The sequence below is a fragment of the Prunus mume genome, linkage group LG7 (genome assembly GCF_029339155.1).
Source record: "Prunus mume cultivar Tortuosa linkage group LG7, ASM2933915v1, whole genome shotgun sequence".
NCBI lineage: Eukaryota > Viridiplantae > Streptophyta > Magnoliopsida > Rosales > Rosaceae > Prunus > Prunus mume.
The window spans coordinates 7,732,481-7,747,289 of NC_142704.1; the positions used below are offsets into that span (position 1 = coordinate 7,732,481).

A 14,809-nucleotide genomic window follows, 5' to 3' on the forward strand; every position below is an offset into this window, starting at 1 on the left:
CCTATTGCGAAAAGCAATCGCAACATGCAATTTATAAAACCAACCTTAATATGCAATTGCGGTTGCGGTTCCGCATATCCAAATAATGCGGTATACTGAAAAACGTAATATAATTTAATTAATTATTAAAATAAATATTTTTAATTATTTTATATTAACTAACAGAGGCTGGACAAAAGGACACAAATGTCTAATCCCTAGACATTGAACGATGCAATATTCATGGAAAACGTGTGAGCAAGGCAATCGAATAACTTCATGAACAAAGCCCACCATGCAAACAAAACACGACTTATGTCTTGTAGCTTCCAAATCATCATAGCCTCTCAATTTCTCCAAATTCTCAATGAATGATTTAGTCGCCGGAATCAAACGATCATGATATGCCTCCATAGATTCCCTTGTAACCTCATCATCAATCATGTCATTTTGATCATCACTAACACGAGTCAGATCATTTACGTCCACAAGAACATGACAACTTAAGGTTTGCTGATTTCACGACATGAAAAAACTTTCAAATAATTTAGGGGTGCTCACTTTCAGTTTTTTCGTTTTTGTCAAAGTGTTCAGTAGTGTCGAATGAATCAATTATTTTTTGAGTAATGACCGTCTTGTTGTTGTTAATTATTTGGATTGTTATTTGCTTAATTGATAATTAATAGAAAAGTGGAAAGTTTGTTGGGTTAATTAATAGAATAATAGTAAATCAGGAAAAATCTTATTAAAGCATTGTTTCTCTCTCATAATAATGTCATTAAACAAATAACAAATAAAGAGTTAATTATAGTTAAACTCATGAACATATGTCACCTTTTGGGAAGGATGGTGAGAGTACACCTTGGGTTAAAATGATGAGCAAAAATGATTCCCTCTAATTAGCCAAAGCCTAGATATAAATCATATTTCAACCAAAAAAAGAAGATATAAATCATATTTCAACAAAAATATATATATATATATATAAATCATATAATATAAATTCATGTGGTCCTTTCAAATCTTATAAAATTTTATGATATAAATCTTTTAAAATTCAAAAATAAAAAATTATGATTATAGAAATCCATAAATAAAAACTTACAAGTCATTACATTCCTAAATAATCTTTTAAAATACACTGAACTTATTTATTCCGAAATTGTATTTTAAAATCCCCTAATTTGCTGTTTCACTCCAGGAGCTTGGCTTAATTGACGAGCGGCAAACTCCGTTGAAAGAAACCAGTTTTCCTCCTCTTCAGAAAGTTTTGAGAACTTCATATATCTCTCCTCAATCGCCCTCCTCTGCTTTCTGGTTCTTGTTTTTGGTTAGTCTATTATGACTGGAAGTAGAAGCAGAGACTCTGAGCAAGTCACGCAGAAACCCAATTCAGACTCAGACCCAGCTTCAAAGAAAGCCAGAGGCTTGACCATTGAAGGCTACCCAGTTGAAGGTTTGTCCATTGGAGGCCATGAAACCTGCATAATCTTCCCGACTCTTAATTTGTCTTTCGATATTGGACGCTGCCCACAGCGTGCTATCTCCCAGGACTTCCTCTTCATCTCTCATGCTCATATGGATCACATTGTATGTATGCATACCTTTCTCATCTCCTCTCTCCTTATTTGCGTTTTGGGTTCTTTCTAAATGCCTGTTTATATTTATGCGTTTTTGTTTTCATTTAATTTTTCTCTTTGATGAATGACAAGTTTTGTTTTCCCTTGACTTGCTGATGTTCGTGTTTTCTTCTATGTACTTGTGATGGTGGAAGATTTTAGTTTGCTATCTAAAAATAATTGCTTTCACAGTGATTGGAGCACTTGAATGGTACAATTTGACATGAATTCGGGCCTCTTTGCTGACTTGGGTATTCTTTTTCAGTTTGGTAGAAGTGCATATATTGTATTTAGTAAATGAGAGATTGGTTTTTCTAAGGCTGCTAAAGGATACATACTGCGTGATTGTTCATGATTTTTTTGGACTATTTTCTGCACATACAAATTGTCATGATAATTTGAGGAGTTAAATTCAAAGCTTAACTATCTTAGATACTGGTAAAAAATAATGAAATCTTCTAATGTTTGGATGCATATCTAAATTTTTAAGGAACTAGCATGTATATGAAGATATGTGAGCGGAAAGCCTAAGGTTTCTGATGGATATGGGGCTCGGTGTTATTAAATGGTTTTGTGTTGAGGGGTGTGGAATCAAATGGATTCAAGGCTAATAGTATTTCTCTCAATGTAAATAGTCCCAGAATCCATGGTGAAGTTCCAAAATATCTTAAACTATAGTTAGAACCCCCCACATCGCAGAAACCCAATAAAAAGGAAAAGGGACTAAAATGGGTCATTGTCTCATCATTTGATTTCCCTAAGCACCGTGTGTTGGTGGATCCCTTTCATTGACCAATATCTGACCATGGCCAATGTTTCTGCACTTCTACTTATGATTCACATCTATACGACAGGGAGGACTTCCCATGTATGTTGCAACCCGTGGATTGTACAGTATGAAGCCCCCAACAATCATTGTACCCACATGTATAAAAGAAGTTGTGGAACAACTTTTTGAGGTGCACAGAAAAATGGACCAATCAGAGCTGAATCATAATCTAGTTGGCTTGGATGTTGGTAATCTCTGATTGTTACTCAAATTGAGCCATCAAATGACAACTTTTCTTCTTGTGCCCTCTACTTGCGGAATGGATTTCCTGTTTATCTTATGCAATTTATGTTTGCAGGAGAAGAATTCTATCTGAGAAAAGATCTCAAAGTGAAAGCTTTTAAGACTTATCATGTAATACCAAGTCAGGTATCCTAATTATTTGTAATACGTTATGTTTTGGAATTCTATTAAGACTGATCAATAACTTATTTTGAGATTTACCGAAGGACTAACTGGCTATGAATGATATATGACAGGGTTATGTTGTATACTCTATAAAACAGAAACTTAAGCAGGAGTACATTGGCCTTTCGGGGAATGAAATTAAAAACTTGAAATCATCAGGTGTTGAGGTGGGTCTTGAAAATCCTATATAGCTGTGTTTTTGGTTTCTTCTTTATGCTACTTGATTGCACTTTTTTCATTGATAAGTACCGACTGATTTTCCTTTCTTTGTTTGAGTGGTGTCTTGTATTTGAGATAATTATTAAGGAGCTGGATGTACCAACAAGGAGATCTAGCTGCCTTACAAATGTGATTAAGGGGTTGGATGAGGTTCGGTTACTCTTTGGTTCCATTTCTATTGAAAGAAAACGAAGGAGAAGATGAAGGGAGGGAAAAAAATGTGTTCTATGATATGGAAAAATATTTACCCTCAAATTCATAGTTACAACTCTTTGGTTTTATGTTGTCAATTTTACACTTCAGACATTTTTGGTTTGAAAGCTCCACTAACCATTTCTGAACAACCTCAAATAATTATCCTCTTTTCATGTGTTGTTTTTTTCAAAGTTTCACCGCCCCACTAACCTTTTTTTTTTTTTTGGGTTATCTTATTTGCAGATTACAAACACTTTTACAGAACCTCAAGTGGCTTTTACAGGAGATACCATGTCTGACTTCATAACTGACAGTAGTAATATTGATGTGCTGAAAGCAAAGATTCTTGTTGTGGAGGTGCATTACTTGTTTAGAGTTTCTAGCATGTGTGAGGCTAATAAGCTATTATAAATGGTTAGTGTATTATACTTGTTTCCTAAATCTTATGCAGAGCACCTTTATAGATGACTCAGTTAAAGTGGAGCATGCAAGAGAGTACGGACACATGCATCTATCCGAGGTTCATCTCCAGAGTCATTAGATTTCTTACTGCTTGCCTTCTTCAAACTCCGATTTATCATGTATCCATCTAGGTTCCTCACAATATTTGATCTTGTCATATGTGGATGGCTTTTTTCCAGATAATTAGTCATGCAGAGAAGTTTGAAAACAAAGCAATTCTTCTTATTCACTTTTCAGCTCGGTACACAGTAAAGGTATGATGGTCTGGCTCATTGCTGTTTTGTGTCTTTGTCATCATTGAACTTTGGACATTCATACTTGTGTTTTACCAGGAAATTGAACAAGCTGTATCAGTGTTGCCTTCTCCTTTGGCAGGCCGAGTTTTTGCACTTACAGAAGGTATTTGATGGCAAGCCAGTCAGCTTCTGTTGTTGGTTCTTTATTTGGAGAAACTCTAGTTGGGACGCCCTTTCTTTTTAGGACTAATAAAGAGCATAGGGTGTTGTTTGATTGACTGAACAACCTCAATAACATTCTCAATTAGTCTCCTGAATTGCATGGCTAGAAGATAAAGCTAAGAGTGCAAATTAACGAAGCAAATTATATGTGGACTCGTTTGGTTGCTCGGCCTGAACTAGATTGGAATTGAATCCAAAGCAGTCCTCATGAGTATCATCCCTCTAGATAGGACTTGTAAGACGCTATGTTGAATTCGTCTCCATTTTTCATGACATGAATTTTGGCCACTGAAGTTTGTGTGCTGAAGACAAGCATATGCCATGAGGAAACTCTGACAGGCAATCTTCAGCGTTACGATAAATGAGTGCTAGAACATATAGTTAGGCCTATGTGGATTTTATTTGCTTATTGGCTGTTCCACTTGTATAAATCCCATGTATCTGATCAAGATTAAAGGGCTGGGCCAGCCAGTGTTGATTTTCAGTCATACTCAATTTCATTGATCTTATTTATAGAACTTCGTGTTGATTTTCATAGCACGTAGCAGTGAGATGGTGCTCCAATGTTTTATATTCATTTTGATTTTCGCGGTTGTTTGTTACCTCTTAATGCATTTACTGCCCTTGGATAATGAAGGCCATAATTCAACTAGATTTTATTAGTCTGTGGTTTTCATGGATAGAGGTTTTTCTTTTTGTATTCTTAGTTTGGTTAACGGTAAAACATAAATTATACGCTTCAAAGAAAGGGGGAGGGATATGACCAAAATAAAAAAAGGATTGGGGAGGGGATAATTGAGCCGTTCAAAAAAAAAAAAAAAAAAAAAAATTACAAATCAAATACGATCATCCATCTCAAAATGCACAGCAACAAAAGAATCATGAACATTGGAACTTTATAGTTACTGCAATTCATTCTGTAAAAAAATTCCATAGTACAATTCAAAAAGAACATTGATGAAGCACAGTGGTCTTAAACTTCAGCCTTCAACGTATCAGCTGCACTGGCCACAGAACAGCAGAACCTTGCTTCCAAGGTCAAGGATGCAACCACTTCGTTTATAGATCTCAGCTCGTCGTGAAACTCCAGATGCAACACCAATGCAGAGTAATTCTCATCCAGCAGCACCCCAATGCATTTCGCAACATCTTCAAGTTTAGGAACCCAATCACACGCCTTCAAACCCAATGCTGTTGATGCCTTGTGACAGGGACCTACCTGAGGAAACCTCTCATACTTCTTCAGCCACTTCCCCAGATACCGGAGTAAACTCTTCATCTCCCTCCCACTCAACTTACTGATCGCGGCCGACAACATCACTTCATCAAGATTCTTTGATGCCAAGAGATAATGCAGGCAGAGTTCTGCAGAAGAGAACCCATCACATGCCACCATAAGCAAAACTGCAGCCTCTTTCGCAATGCCTAGTTTCTTCCCCGAGAGAGTCTTATCAGTGGCCTTCTCAGCGGCTGACAAGGCTTGGCTCTCCCATTCCTTCCTCACATCCACAGTGCTAGTATAACCATCTTTAGGTGGATCAAGAAAGTACTTCAAGATCAGGAGCAACTCAGATGACCCAAGATCCGATGCATGCTTAACACAAAGACACAGCAAATCTGACCTCCTCTTTGCCACAACTTTTGGAACCAAATTCTGATAACAAGCATTTGGCAAAAGCCCATTTGCAATCAAACTACCTACCAATTCCCAAATCTCCAAACCAACGCAGGCATCCAAAACCAAACCAGCAACGTCCTTGCCCATGAAAGACCCAACTTTCTTCATCAAAATCTGGGTATACCCATCATTAGACGAATCAACCCCAATCGAAATCCCAACTTTTTCCCTAATACTCTCAAGAAATGGATTCAAGGTTGCCAAAAACTCGGCTTTAGCAAAATTATTCGGGTTTTTGAGCTTCTTTTTAAGCTTGGTGAAGAATTTCTTTCCCAACTCGATGATCTCAGAGTCGGTTTGTGAAATTTGCCATCCGCTCATGGGGATTGCAACTGACATGGGATTTGGGTCATCAAGTTTGGGCGTCAGTTTGGCAAAAATAGAATCTGGGTCAAGAACAATGGGGTAGTCTGATGGGACATGTTGAGTTTGAGATTTGGCGGAGGCCTTTGCAATGACTTCGAGCAACGACATGACTGAAAATCTAAAAGCACAAACGAAAAGGAAAGAATATATATGAAGCTATGCTTAAAAATTACAAAAAAGAAAACAGTAAAACAGATTGACGTGAGCTTACAAGGAAAGGGATACAGATGGACGCGCGAGCCTAAAGAAGCGAGGAGCTTTCCGCCTAAGTGCGGCGGCAGCAAGAGCAGAGAGATGGTAGGCTAACGCAGAGAAACAGAGGCTGAGCAAGGGTTTTAGTTAGCAAAGCTGAAGAAGAAAAAATTGGGTTTACGACTCGTTTTAACTAATATGGGCCACTTTGATAAAGAAAAAGCCCAATATGGGCCAGTGTTGGGCTCGGACGTCAGGCCCATTTAATCTTTAAGGAGAGAGACTGTGAGACCCAAAAATAAGGTACAAACCAATCTAGTTCTTGTTTTGCTTAGGGGTGTACAAAAAGATCCAATACAATCCGTCCAAACCGACTGATCTAATTCAATTTAATTCAATTTCAATTGATTTCGATGATTGGAGAATTGGATTGGATTGGATTCATAATTTTAAAACAACATGATTGGATTAGATCCATAATTTTCAAAACAGACATAATGGAGTTATGTTTAACATATTATATAATCAAAACAATTTTCTTTAATATTTCATTTATATTTTATATTCACGTCTATTAATATGTTTGATTAGATTAAACCTAAAGATAAATGTTTTAAGTTTCATTATTGTTTTTTTCCATTATCAAAACTGACCATTCAATCTAATCCAATATTAATTAGATCATATCAAATCGAATTTAAACAAATAATATGATTGGATTGGATTGAAAAAATTACAATCCAATCTACATTGCATCGGATGTGGATTGATTAAATTATATTGGATGTGGTTGAATAAATTATATTGGTTTCGAACCATGTGTGATGTGTACAGTTGGGGGAAGACTTGAATTATCAGTTTCTTTATTTGGAAAAAAAAAATAGCACTTCAATTTTTTCTTTTTAAATTTTTTGGGTTCTTTGGATGCAATTTGAAGAAATCATGAATACATAGCCACAGCATTGCTCTCTCTCTCTCTCTCTCTCTCTCTCATATGATAGGAAAGAAGAAAAGGGGCCAATTAATCAATTAGAAGGCTTGGGAAGAAAATCCCTTCATTTTATTGCATAACTGAGAAATGTCTAAGGTCAACGGTAGCTACTATGTGCAGCATCAGCAGATGTGTCAGAACCTACAACTACATGCTTGTTCACATCGAACGGAAGGCCCCGTGTTCTTCTCATCTGGTCCATAATGACTCTCTAAGTAGAAGGTGGAATTTCCCACTGCTTTGGAAGTGGACCAACATCATAGATGATTTCTCTATGGCATGACCAGACGAGCTTTATTGCTTCTGGGGTCCCAATGCCAGCTCCCCTTGGGTCTCCAGCTGGTCCAAACCTGTCACAAACCATCATTCGACGTATTTAAGCACTCCGAAACCTTCACATGAAGTACAAAAAGTTTAAGAAATTTTGTACTGACCAGTGATTCTGTGGAGCTCCAGTTGTTCTCGCTCTCAGTCCAGCATAAGTAGTCCCGTTTACCGAGTTCCCAATAACTTCCTGCAAATAGACTTTCAGAATAAGTTAAATTTTTTTTTTACAAAGTTGATTCAATATCCATCCTTTTAGGAAGAAGTGAATCGATAAGCTTTCACGAAAAGACTTGCCAGGTAGGTTTCAAATGAAATGCTCATGAGGTGCATTAGTTTGTATTAAGTCCATTCTAAAGCATATAATAGCTATCTTTAAGAACTTCTTAATCCAGAGTTGTAAACTTGTAATGATGTTGAGCGTGTCGTTTGACTTAAGAAAAATTTGTGATTGTACAGATATAGAGACGGTGGTTAAATCTTGCCTGTAGAAAGAGTGGATCATTTGAAACAACAGCAGCTGTTAAATGTGCATGCATCCTTTCTACAGCATCCAACACCAGTGGGAGTTGATCACTCCTATAGTCGGTGACAACCTAGGAGCCAGTATGTTAACGTCAGTAGCAAATATAACATAAAAGAAAAAAAGCACACACGCACACACACGAAATATGCAGCCCAAAATTTTACTCTCTGTGCCCTCTCAAGCACCAACCAATTTTCAAATTGTCTAAGTTATGAATAATTTGAATGATCAAATACCATTATCCTCACCACAAAAACTTGCCATAGAATATGATGCGATGAAGTACAGTAAATTACAAAAAACATGAGAAAAATAGAAGGAACTTAGGTAGTGTCTTTTCCGTGTTACCTGAAATGGCCCAAAAATTTCTCTTGTCACAAGGTCAAAATTATTTCCCTTCAGTATTTCTTCAAGTGGAACATAAATGGCTGTAGGTTCTATGGCACCATATATGGGTGGAATGGAATGGTTCTTTAAGGGTTCACCCCCAAAGAGTAGCTTTGAACCTGATATCTGAAGCAATTTATTCTTGTGTTCTAGCATTGTTTCAGTTGTGACCTGCAACAACACAAGCGTGTAAAGAGATATGTTGTTAAATAACTTAAATTAGTACAGAACGGGACAAGTAGCGTCCTTACTGTAAGGACAGGGCCAATGGTTAAATCTTCTAAGTTCCTTCTCTCAGCCAGATCTTTCATTTTGGATAGAAGTGAAGTCTTAGACCAGTTCTGCATAAGAATATGAAAAAGGTATCAACGAAAAAGGAAAAAAGATGTTGACAGCTTGTTGATTGAAACTCAAAATGTCCAAGTCTCAACAATAATAGCCTACTAGAAACCCCACTGATGGCATGTAAGCCACAGAACAGGATGTAAGATAGATATCTCCCCAAGATAAACACTTAGTATGCTTGACTGTAGGGTTTTAATATTGGACTTCTCATTAACCATTAGAAGGCCACATCCTAATAATCTCTACTGTGGATCAAAACCAATTAGCCTTTCATCTGTCCATTGTTTTTTGCAATGATCTATGACAAAATTATCATCCAAATTTTTGCTGCAACATCTTAAGGTACACCTGTATCGAGGAACATACACAACTGTGAGCACCTTGAGCCAATACTACTCACGACTACTCCAAGTCTCCACCTTAAATGAATTTCAATTTTGCATCATACCATCCATCATCATCACATGACCTATAGAAGAATAATCATCCTACTTGTTGCTACAATATTTCAAAGGCACGTGCAACTCAGAGCACATGGATATGCACCTCCACCTCAAGCTGCAACTCACGCCTGCACCACCCTTGACTGACTTCCAATTCTGCATATTAAAACCATGCTGATACAACACCTACACCAACTAACTGGGGGCCTAGTTCACACCTTGCACCCTAATTTAACCATCTGGTGAGCTGGTGTATACTTTTACCTTGAAAGGTCTCAGTCCCAGTTAAAACTCCTAACACATTAGTTGATGTGAGACTACTATATTTGATCCACACATATGAATAACAATCTCAGCAGGACTGTAAACAGAAGGTTTAAAATTGGAGAGGCTTACCTCGTGTATGAAGAGCATCGATTGTGCAGAGCACTTCTGACCACTGCATGCATATGCATCCTGATCACAGACCCATGCAACATAGTCTTCCTGCCACATAAACGAAAACAGATAACTCAACAATAGATGTTACTCTACCGAGAGAGAATTGTATAATATAAAACATAAAGTTTTTGTAAGAAACCTCCTGAACATCAGGCCCTAAGATCTTCCAGTCAAATCCTGCATCTTCCAACTTAACACGACCCTTCAAGTCTAGAGCTAATTTTTCTGCCACTCTTGAGCTACCAGTGAAGAGGGTCATTCGTGTATTGGCCTGTTGAAGCAATAGTAGTAAAATACTTCAATATTGTGCAAGTTATTTCAATTTGCACCTCATAAGTTAGTAACATAACATCAACGAACTGCAAATATGTGGAGGAAAGCTATGAGCAGTCTCTATTCTAAATTATAATAAGCTGCAAATACTTTAATATTGTACTTTGAACCAACCTCCAATAGTAGCTTGTTCATTGTCTTCCCATCAGAATTGATGAACTCAACATCCTCTATTGGTAACCCACAGTAATGAAGCAGCCTCATCATTTGCTCCATAACAATGCTCACCTACAAATGAAAATGTTTGGTCAACAGTTTACCCATCCACACAGAGAAAGATCACAAAGGGCCACATGACAAACACAAAATCTAAAGGCTTGCTAGAAAAGGGTTTCCAATAGATTAAATAAACCCAATTAAAAAAAAAACCAATTAACTTGTGGAAAGAGGTTTCGACTCAGAAACTAGTCAACCAATGACTATCTAGGCAGATGCATCATACTCTCTCTCCCCCACAGTTTTAATTATATCCAAAGTACAGATGCTTCTTTCTTTTTAAATATATACACATGTTGTTTTTATCTGCTCAGTTGCAAACATATATTAATCATTGGACTGGTAAACTAACAATTATAATGGACATCAAATGTCATGTTAAAGAATGATAAACTATACCACCCACCAACAGAAATTAAACTGGAATACCTTGCTATCCACTTTGAGGATTGGCTTGTTACCCATATAAAGTGCACCCATCAACTGAAGTACAGGAATTTCTAGAGGAAAATTAAAGGGAGTAACAATTGCCACCTGCAAGAAGATTCTTTCATATGTCCAATTATGAAAATAACAAAATTTGTATGAAAAGCTTAAGATTTCAGGTTTGCAAACAAAAATCAAGTATGTTCAGAGATACACTTACAGGACCATAAGGCCAACGAAAACCATGGCTTTGCTGTCCAAGATGATTTCCAGGAACCCCAAAAGACCTTGCTAAGAAGCGGACCTGCCACATATGTGTCAAAAAAGATAGTAAAGAAAGTTGAGAAGGACTTTATGTGAATTTATATTCCATTAGGTTAATGCAATGGAACGTACTGTGCTTAACCCAAGAGTATAAATAATACTCTACTCCTATACTGTGCGGGAGAAGCTAGGGATAAGTGTGACATACAGTTATGGGGCAATTTGGGCAGTACTGCATTGACACTAATAAGTACAGGACCAATCAATTGTAAGGCATTCAACTCCAATTAAGCCCCTATCACTCTTCATTCTTTTCTTTTCTCTTTCACATTTTTTACTGAAAACATAAAAGGTGAAGCTGATGTTTGTTTCTATAGTTTACCTGATCACCAGCAAAATTCTCCAGAAATTTTCGAGTAACATAAACTTCACCAGAAGCCTGCTGGTAACTCTTTGGAGCAACCCTTTGTATTAATCTTGTGAAGAAATCAGAAACCTGAAAGGTCAAAACGTCGAACTGCATCAGTCTTAGTTCAAATACTGGAAAGAGGTAAAAGAAGAAGAACACTGTCCTTCTGCTGTACACTTGTTACCTTTGGCAACGAAAGCATGTGAGCTGCCTTTGCAGATATGTCCCCAAACATAAGATACCTGCAATAAATGGTCTACCAGTTGTAATTTTTGTTTCAAATTTTATAGAATATAACCATCAAGTTCTTCAAAAGGGAAAAGTTGATGAAAATATTGTAATCCTCTACCATGATATGATATTATGTGTGTAATCTTAGGCAACAAATGATGCCTAAAAAATTGAATGAGGGTAAAGCAACAGAATACAATAAACACAAACCTCTCTGGTGCTTTGAATGGATTGTGAAGGCCATGTTTCGGGCACTTGGACAAGCTCTCAACAAACGGCTGCAATAGCAGTCCAACAAATTTAGTTAAGGTGTGTATACAATGACATAGAACATGTCAAAGTTTAAGCAAACTGTGTTGCATACAAAGTGAAATTGAAATAGGACATTATGAAAAGACATTACGAACTCTGACAAGTGCCTAAAACATAAGCCAAGATGGGTGCTCAGTTACCCACTATACTCATGGACAAAGGACATGATTGATTTGTAAAGAAAGCAAAAGGATACTTGTACACTATAATCTACATGCATACCTGAATTCCTGTTTCATCTACTTCACAAACTTTAATGAATGGTTCCCCATTTAAAGGATCCAAAATTGTGTTCCATCTAGCAGTTTTCTTCCATTTCCCCTGCACTAAAGAAATAAAACATTTTATTTTAATACAAAGTTTCTTTTTTTTCCAGTCGGTTTTAACCTTACTGAGAGGTCCATTGATCATTCTTTAAAAAGATTACAAGGAAAATACAAACAAATAAAAGCAAAATAACTATTCCAAGGAATAACACTTAACGGATCAGGTTATAATTCCTGGTTTTACTCTCCAGTTATACTCCAAGACCAATTACTGTTCTGAGTGCAGGACATTATTCATGGGAATCGATTTCCGGCGGCAAATGACACATACTGCTAAAGTGTCGGAACCTACCCAAGTTTAGTACTTCAGCAGGCTGTGAACCAGATATCTCTTCCGCCTCAACGGTTGCAAATGGTAACCCATGAACAGATCTGCCATAAAAGAAGGGAAAACGAAATTGTCAAAAATTATCACTAGAAAGGCCATTATGAATAAGACATACAAAATATGTTGTAAAACTCTTCAGTTATATGGTAGAAATCAAAGTTCCTACAGAAACATACATCATCAGATACAGATATTCCAACCCTATAAAAAATTACATGAATGTGCAGCATGTCTTGAATTAAAATCCAAATGCATTACATTTTCCAGAAGTCGATGGGATGAGAACATGGATCCATTAAATTAAACAGAAATAAAATCTCATGGACATCAATCAATCATCCTAAACGTTGATAATGAAATGCAGAAAGCTCGATTCTTTTTGCATAACACAGACAGATATCAATAGATATAAGAAAACCCAACACCCTAAATTGCCTATAATCCTCAAAGCAATACAAACCCAGATATATTTTTACCATTTAAAACAAACCCAAGAAGCAAAATCATATTTGATGCAGGAAACAGATTATCATACCTTGAGATGTTTAATGAACTGAACCAGCTCAAGGCTGTCTGGGGCGCTCTGGCTCTGAGTTCTCTGCAAGCCAGAATCCTATTCATGGTGACTGACGCAACAGAACTAAATGAAATATGATTGGATTTGTCCCTGAGCTATTAACTTCGATCCGCTCCTCTTTATATGCCAATCTTAGTTGCAGACTTAACCTCAGCACTCTTGGAAAGCTGCGTGGAGAAAGCGGTCACTCTCACATACTCTTGGATCTTTCTGTTCCTGGATTTACGATTGTACTTCTCCACTGAATTCCACGTCACAATGACACGTAATCACAATCCTGAATTGTAGCATGTAGATGAGACCAGTTGTTTACAGTGGGCTCTCATGGCCCTTTTCATCACTAAAGATTCAACTTCAACATGATGGGTTGATTCTGATTTGAGGAAAATATAAAAAAAGTTTCCAATGATCAAGCGGCTGTGGGTTGTGGTTTATAGAAGATGATGGACCTCACCTCTAGACTAAATTTGTGAGAAATGGTCAAGATAATGTTGTTTTACATTGGCAGGCTAATCGAGTCTCAAGATGATAAGATCATATGCCATAACTGCATAGGTGATAAGGAGGCCAAGAGAAAAGTTCCGTGTATGATGCTTTGGAGCCCACCTCACGGTTTATCAAGCTTCGTGCTTCATGACCCCCAAAAAAAAAAACCAACATTTTTCTTCATTGTGGTTTACTTGGCCCAACTCTGTTTCTCTTTAGCTTTTGTTAGTTTTTTGGGCCTTGGCCTCCACAACAGAGAGGAAAAAAAAAAAAGAAGAAGGAAAAAACATATGGACCCTCATCAAGTGAAAATATGCGTTCTCCTCCATTACATGCTGCGCAGAAGGTTCCTAAAGAGCCATCAGATGAAGGCTTAGACAATGGGTCAATGGCCGGCAGCGGCTTCTGTCGGTTGTCGTAGTCATTTTTTCTTATTGGTTCCAGATATAAACAGAGCCATTTCAGGAATATTTGTCTTGTTTTGTTTGGTGGACTTATAGACGTACCACCGAAATGTAGGTTTTGAATCTGCTCAATGAAGAGAGAAATTTTAAACACCGTGTTGGGTACGTAGTAAAGTTACAACGAGGTGGATCTTGTTGAAGAAAGTTATGAGACATGTTTTGTGCTTCAAGTCGAATGTTTGACCAAATGTTCTTCTTTCCTGCATTATGATCAACCTTTTATTATAATTACCTACGACTATTTTTGTGGAGAAATTAAGTGAGTTTATTGATCCATGCAGGAAGAAAGATTTCTTAAAATATCCCGGTGGGTTTGATGTTTGACAATTTGATATTAAGTCCATATTTAACAAATGAAAATGAAGACACCAATTGACATTTGAGAGCTTGCATTGGCCCACCAAACTTTTATCCTTTTTTTTTTCTTTTTTTTTCTGTTTTTGGGTTTGTTTATTGCTATTGGACTCTGATTCAAATAAAGCAATATCTAGTGGGAAGCTGTTGAGCAATTTGACTTTCAGTTTCATAATGGAAAAGAGTTTGGATCAATGAACGTACATTGTTTAGTTGTTTAT

General features: G+C 37.0%; 3 protein-coding genes across 4 annotated transcripts; 1 reads left to right on the top strand and 2 right to left on the bottom strand.

Annotated features, from left to right (window-relative positions):
- Window positions 1-1,149: 1,149 nt before the first annotated feature.
- On the top strand, window positions 1,150-4,704 carry TRZ1 (tRNAse Z1). Its single transcript, XM_008241610.2, has 8 exons — window positions 1,150-1,569; window positions 2,453-2,615; window positions 2,726-2,796; window positions 2,907-3,002; window positions 3,493-3,606; window positions 3,701-3,769; window positions 3,891-3,965; window positions 4,044-4,704. The coding sequence occupies exons 1-8, from the start codon at window positions 1,321-1,323 to the stop codon at window positions 4,116-4,118; spliced, it is 912 nt and encodes a 303-aa protein (XP_008239832.2). The 5' UTR covers window positions 1,150-1,320; the 3' UTR covers window positions 4,119-4,704.
- Window positions 4,705-5,051: 347 nt separating this feature from the next.
- Window positions 5,052-6,583, bottom strand: LOC103338410 (uncharacterized). Of its 2 annotated transcripts, none has more exons than XM_008241609.2 (2): window positions 6,425-6,583; window positions 5,052-6,331 (listed from the first exon to the last, which is right to left on the bottom strand). In XM_008241609.2, exon 2 carries the CDS (start codon window positions 6,319-6,321, stop codon window positions 5,143-5,145), a length of 1,179 nt encoding a protein of 392 aa, XP_008239831.2. In that variant the 5' UTR covers window positions 6,322-6,331; window positions 6,425-6,583; the 3' UTR covers window positions 5,052-5,142. The 2 variants fall into 2 exon arrangements, with proteins under 2 accessions (XP_008239831.2, XP_016651121.2); XM_016795635.2 differs by having other exon boundaries at window positions 5,052-6,323; window positions 6,425-6,563.
- An 843-nt stretch (window positions 6,584-7,426) lies between these two features.
- ALDH12A1 (aldehyde dehydrogenase 12A1) lies at window positions 7,427-13,786 on the bottom strand. The gene is made up of 16 exons (XM_008241608.2): window positions 13,243-13,786; window positions 12,672-12,751; window positions 12,276-12,379; window positions 11,952-12,019; window positions 11,695-11,752; window positions 11,484-11,597; window positions 11,058-11,141; window positions 10,841-10,945; window positions 10,310-10,423; window positions 10,002-10,133; window positions 9,818-9,907; window positions 8,885-8,974; window positions 8,595-8,804; window positions 8,206-8,316; window positions 7,831-7,910; window positions 7,427-7,746 (listed from the first exon to the last, which is right to left on the bottom strand). The coding sequence occupies exons 1-16, from the start codon at window positions 13,326-13,328 to the stop codon at window positions 7,608-7,610; spliced, it is 1,665 nt and encodes a 554-aa protein (XP_008239830.1). The 5' UTR covers window positions 13,329-13,786; the 3' UTR covers window positions 7,427-7,607.
- Between the last annotated feature and the right edge of the window lie 1,023 nt (window positions 13,787-14,809).

Excerpts from the sequence above, each read along its gene's own strand:
- ALDH12A1 (XM_008241608.2), bottom strand. The coding sequence starts at position 13,328 with ATGAATAGGATTCTGGCTTGCAGAGAACTCAGAGCCAGAGCGCCCCAG. Across the intron at positions 10,424-10,840 it reads TCCTCAAAGTGGATAGCAAG|GTGAGCATTGTTATGGAGCA; the intron begins GTATTCCAGTTT and ends TTTCATTTGTAG. Across the intron at positions 7,911-8,205 it reads ATGATCCACTCTTTCTACAG|GAAGTTATTGGGAACTCGGT; the intron begins GCAAGATTTAAC and ends GTCTATTTGCAG.
- LOC103338410 (XM_008241609.2), bottom strand. The coding sequence starts at position 6,321 with ATGTCGTTGCTCGAAGTCATTGCAAAGGCCTCCGCCAAATCTCAAACT.
- TRZ1 (XM_008241610.2), top strand. The coding sequence starts at position 1,321 with ATGACTGGAAGTAGAAGCAGAGACTCTGAGCAAGTCACGCAGAAACCC. Across the intron at positions 1,570-2,452 it reads ATGCTCATATGGATCACATT|GGAGGACTTCCCATGTATGT; the intron begins GTATGTATGCAT and ends TCTATACGACAG. Across the intron at positions 2,797-2,906 it reads ATCATGTAATACCAAGTCAG|GGTTATGTTGTATACTCTAT; the intron begins GTATCCTAATTA and ends GATATATGACAG.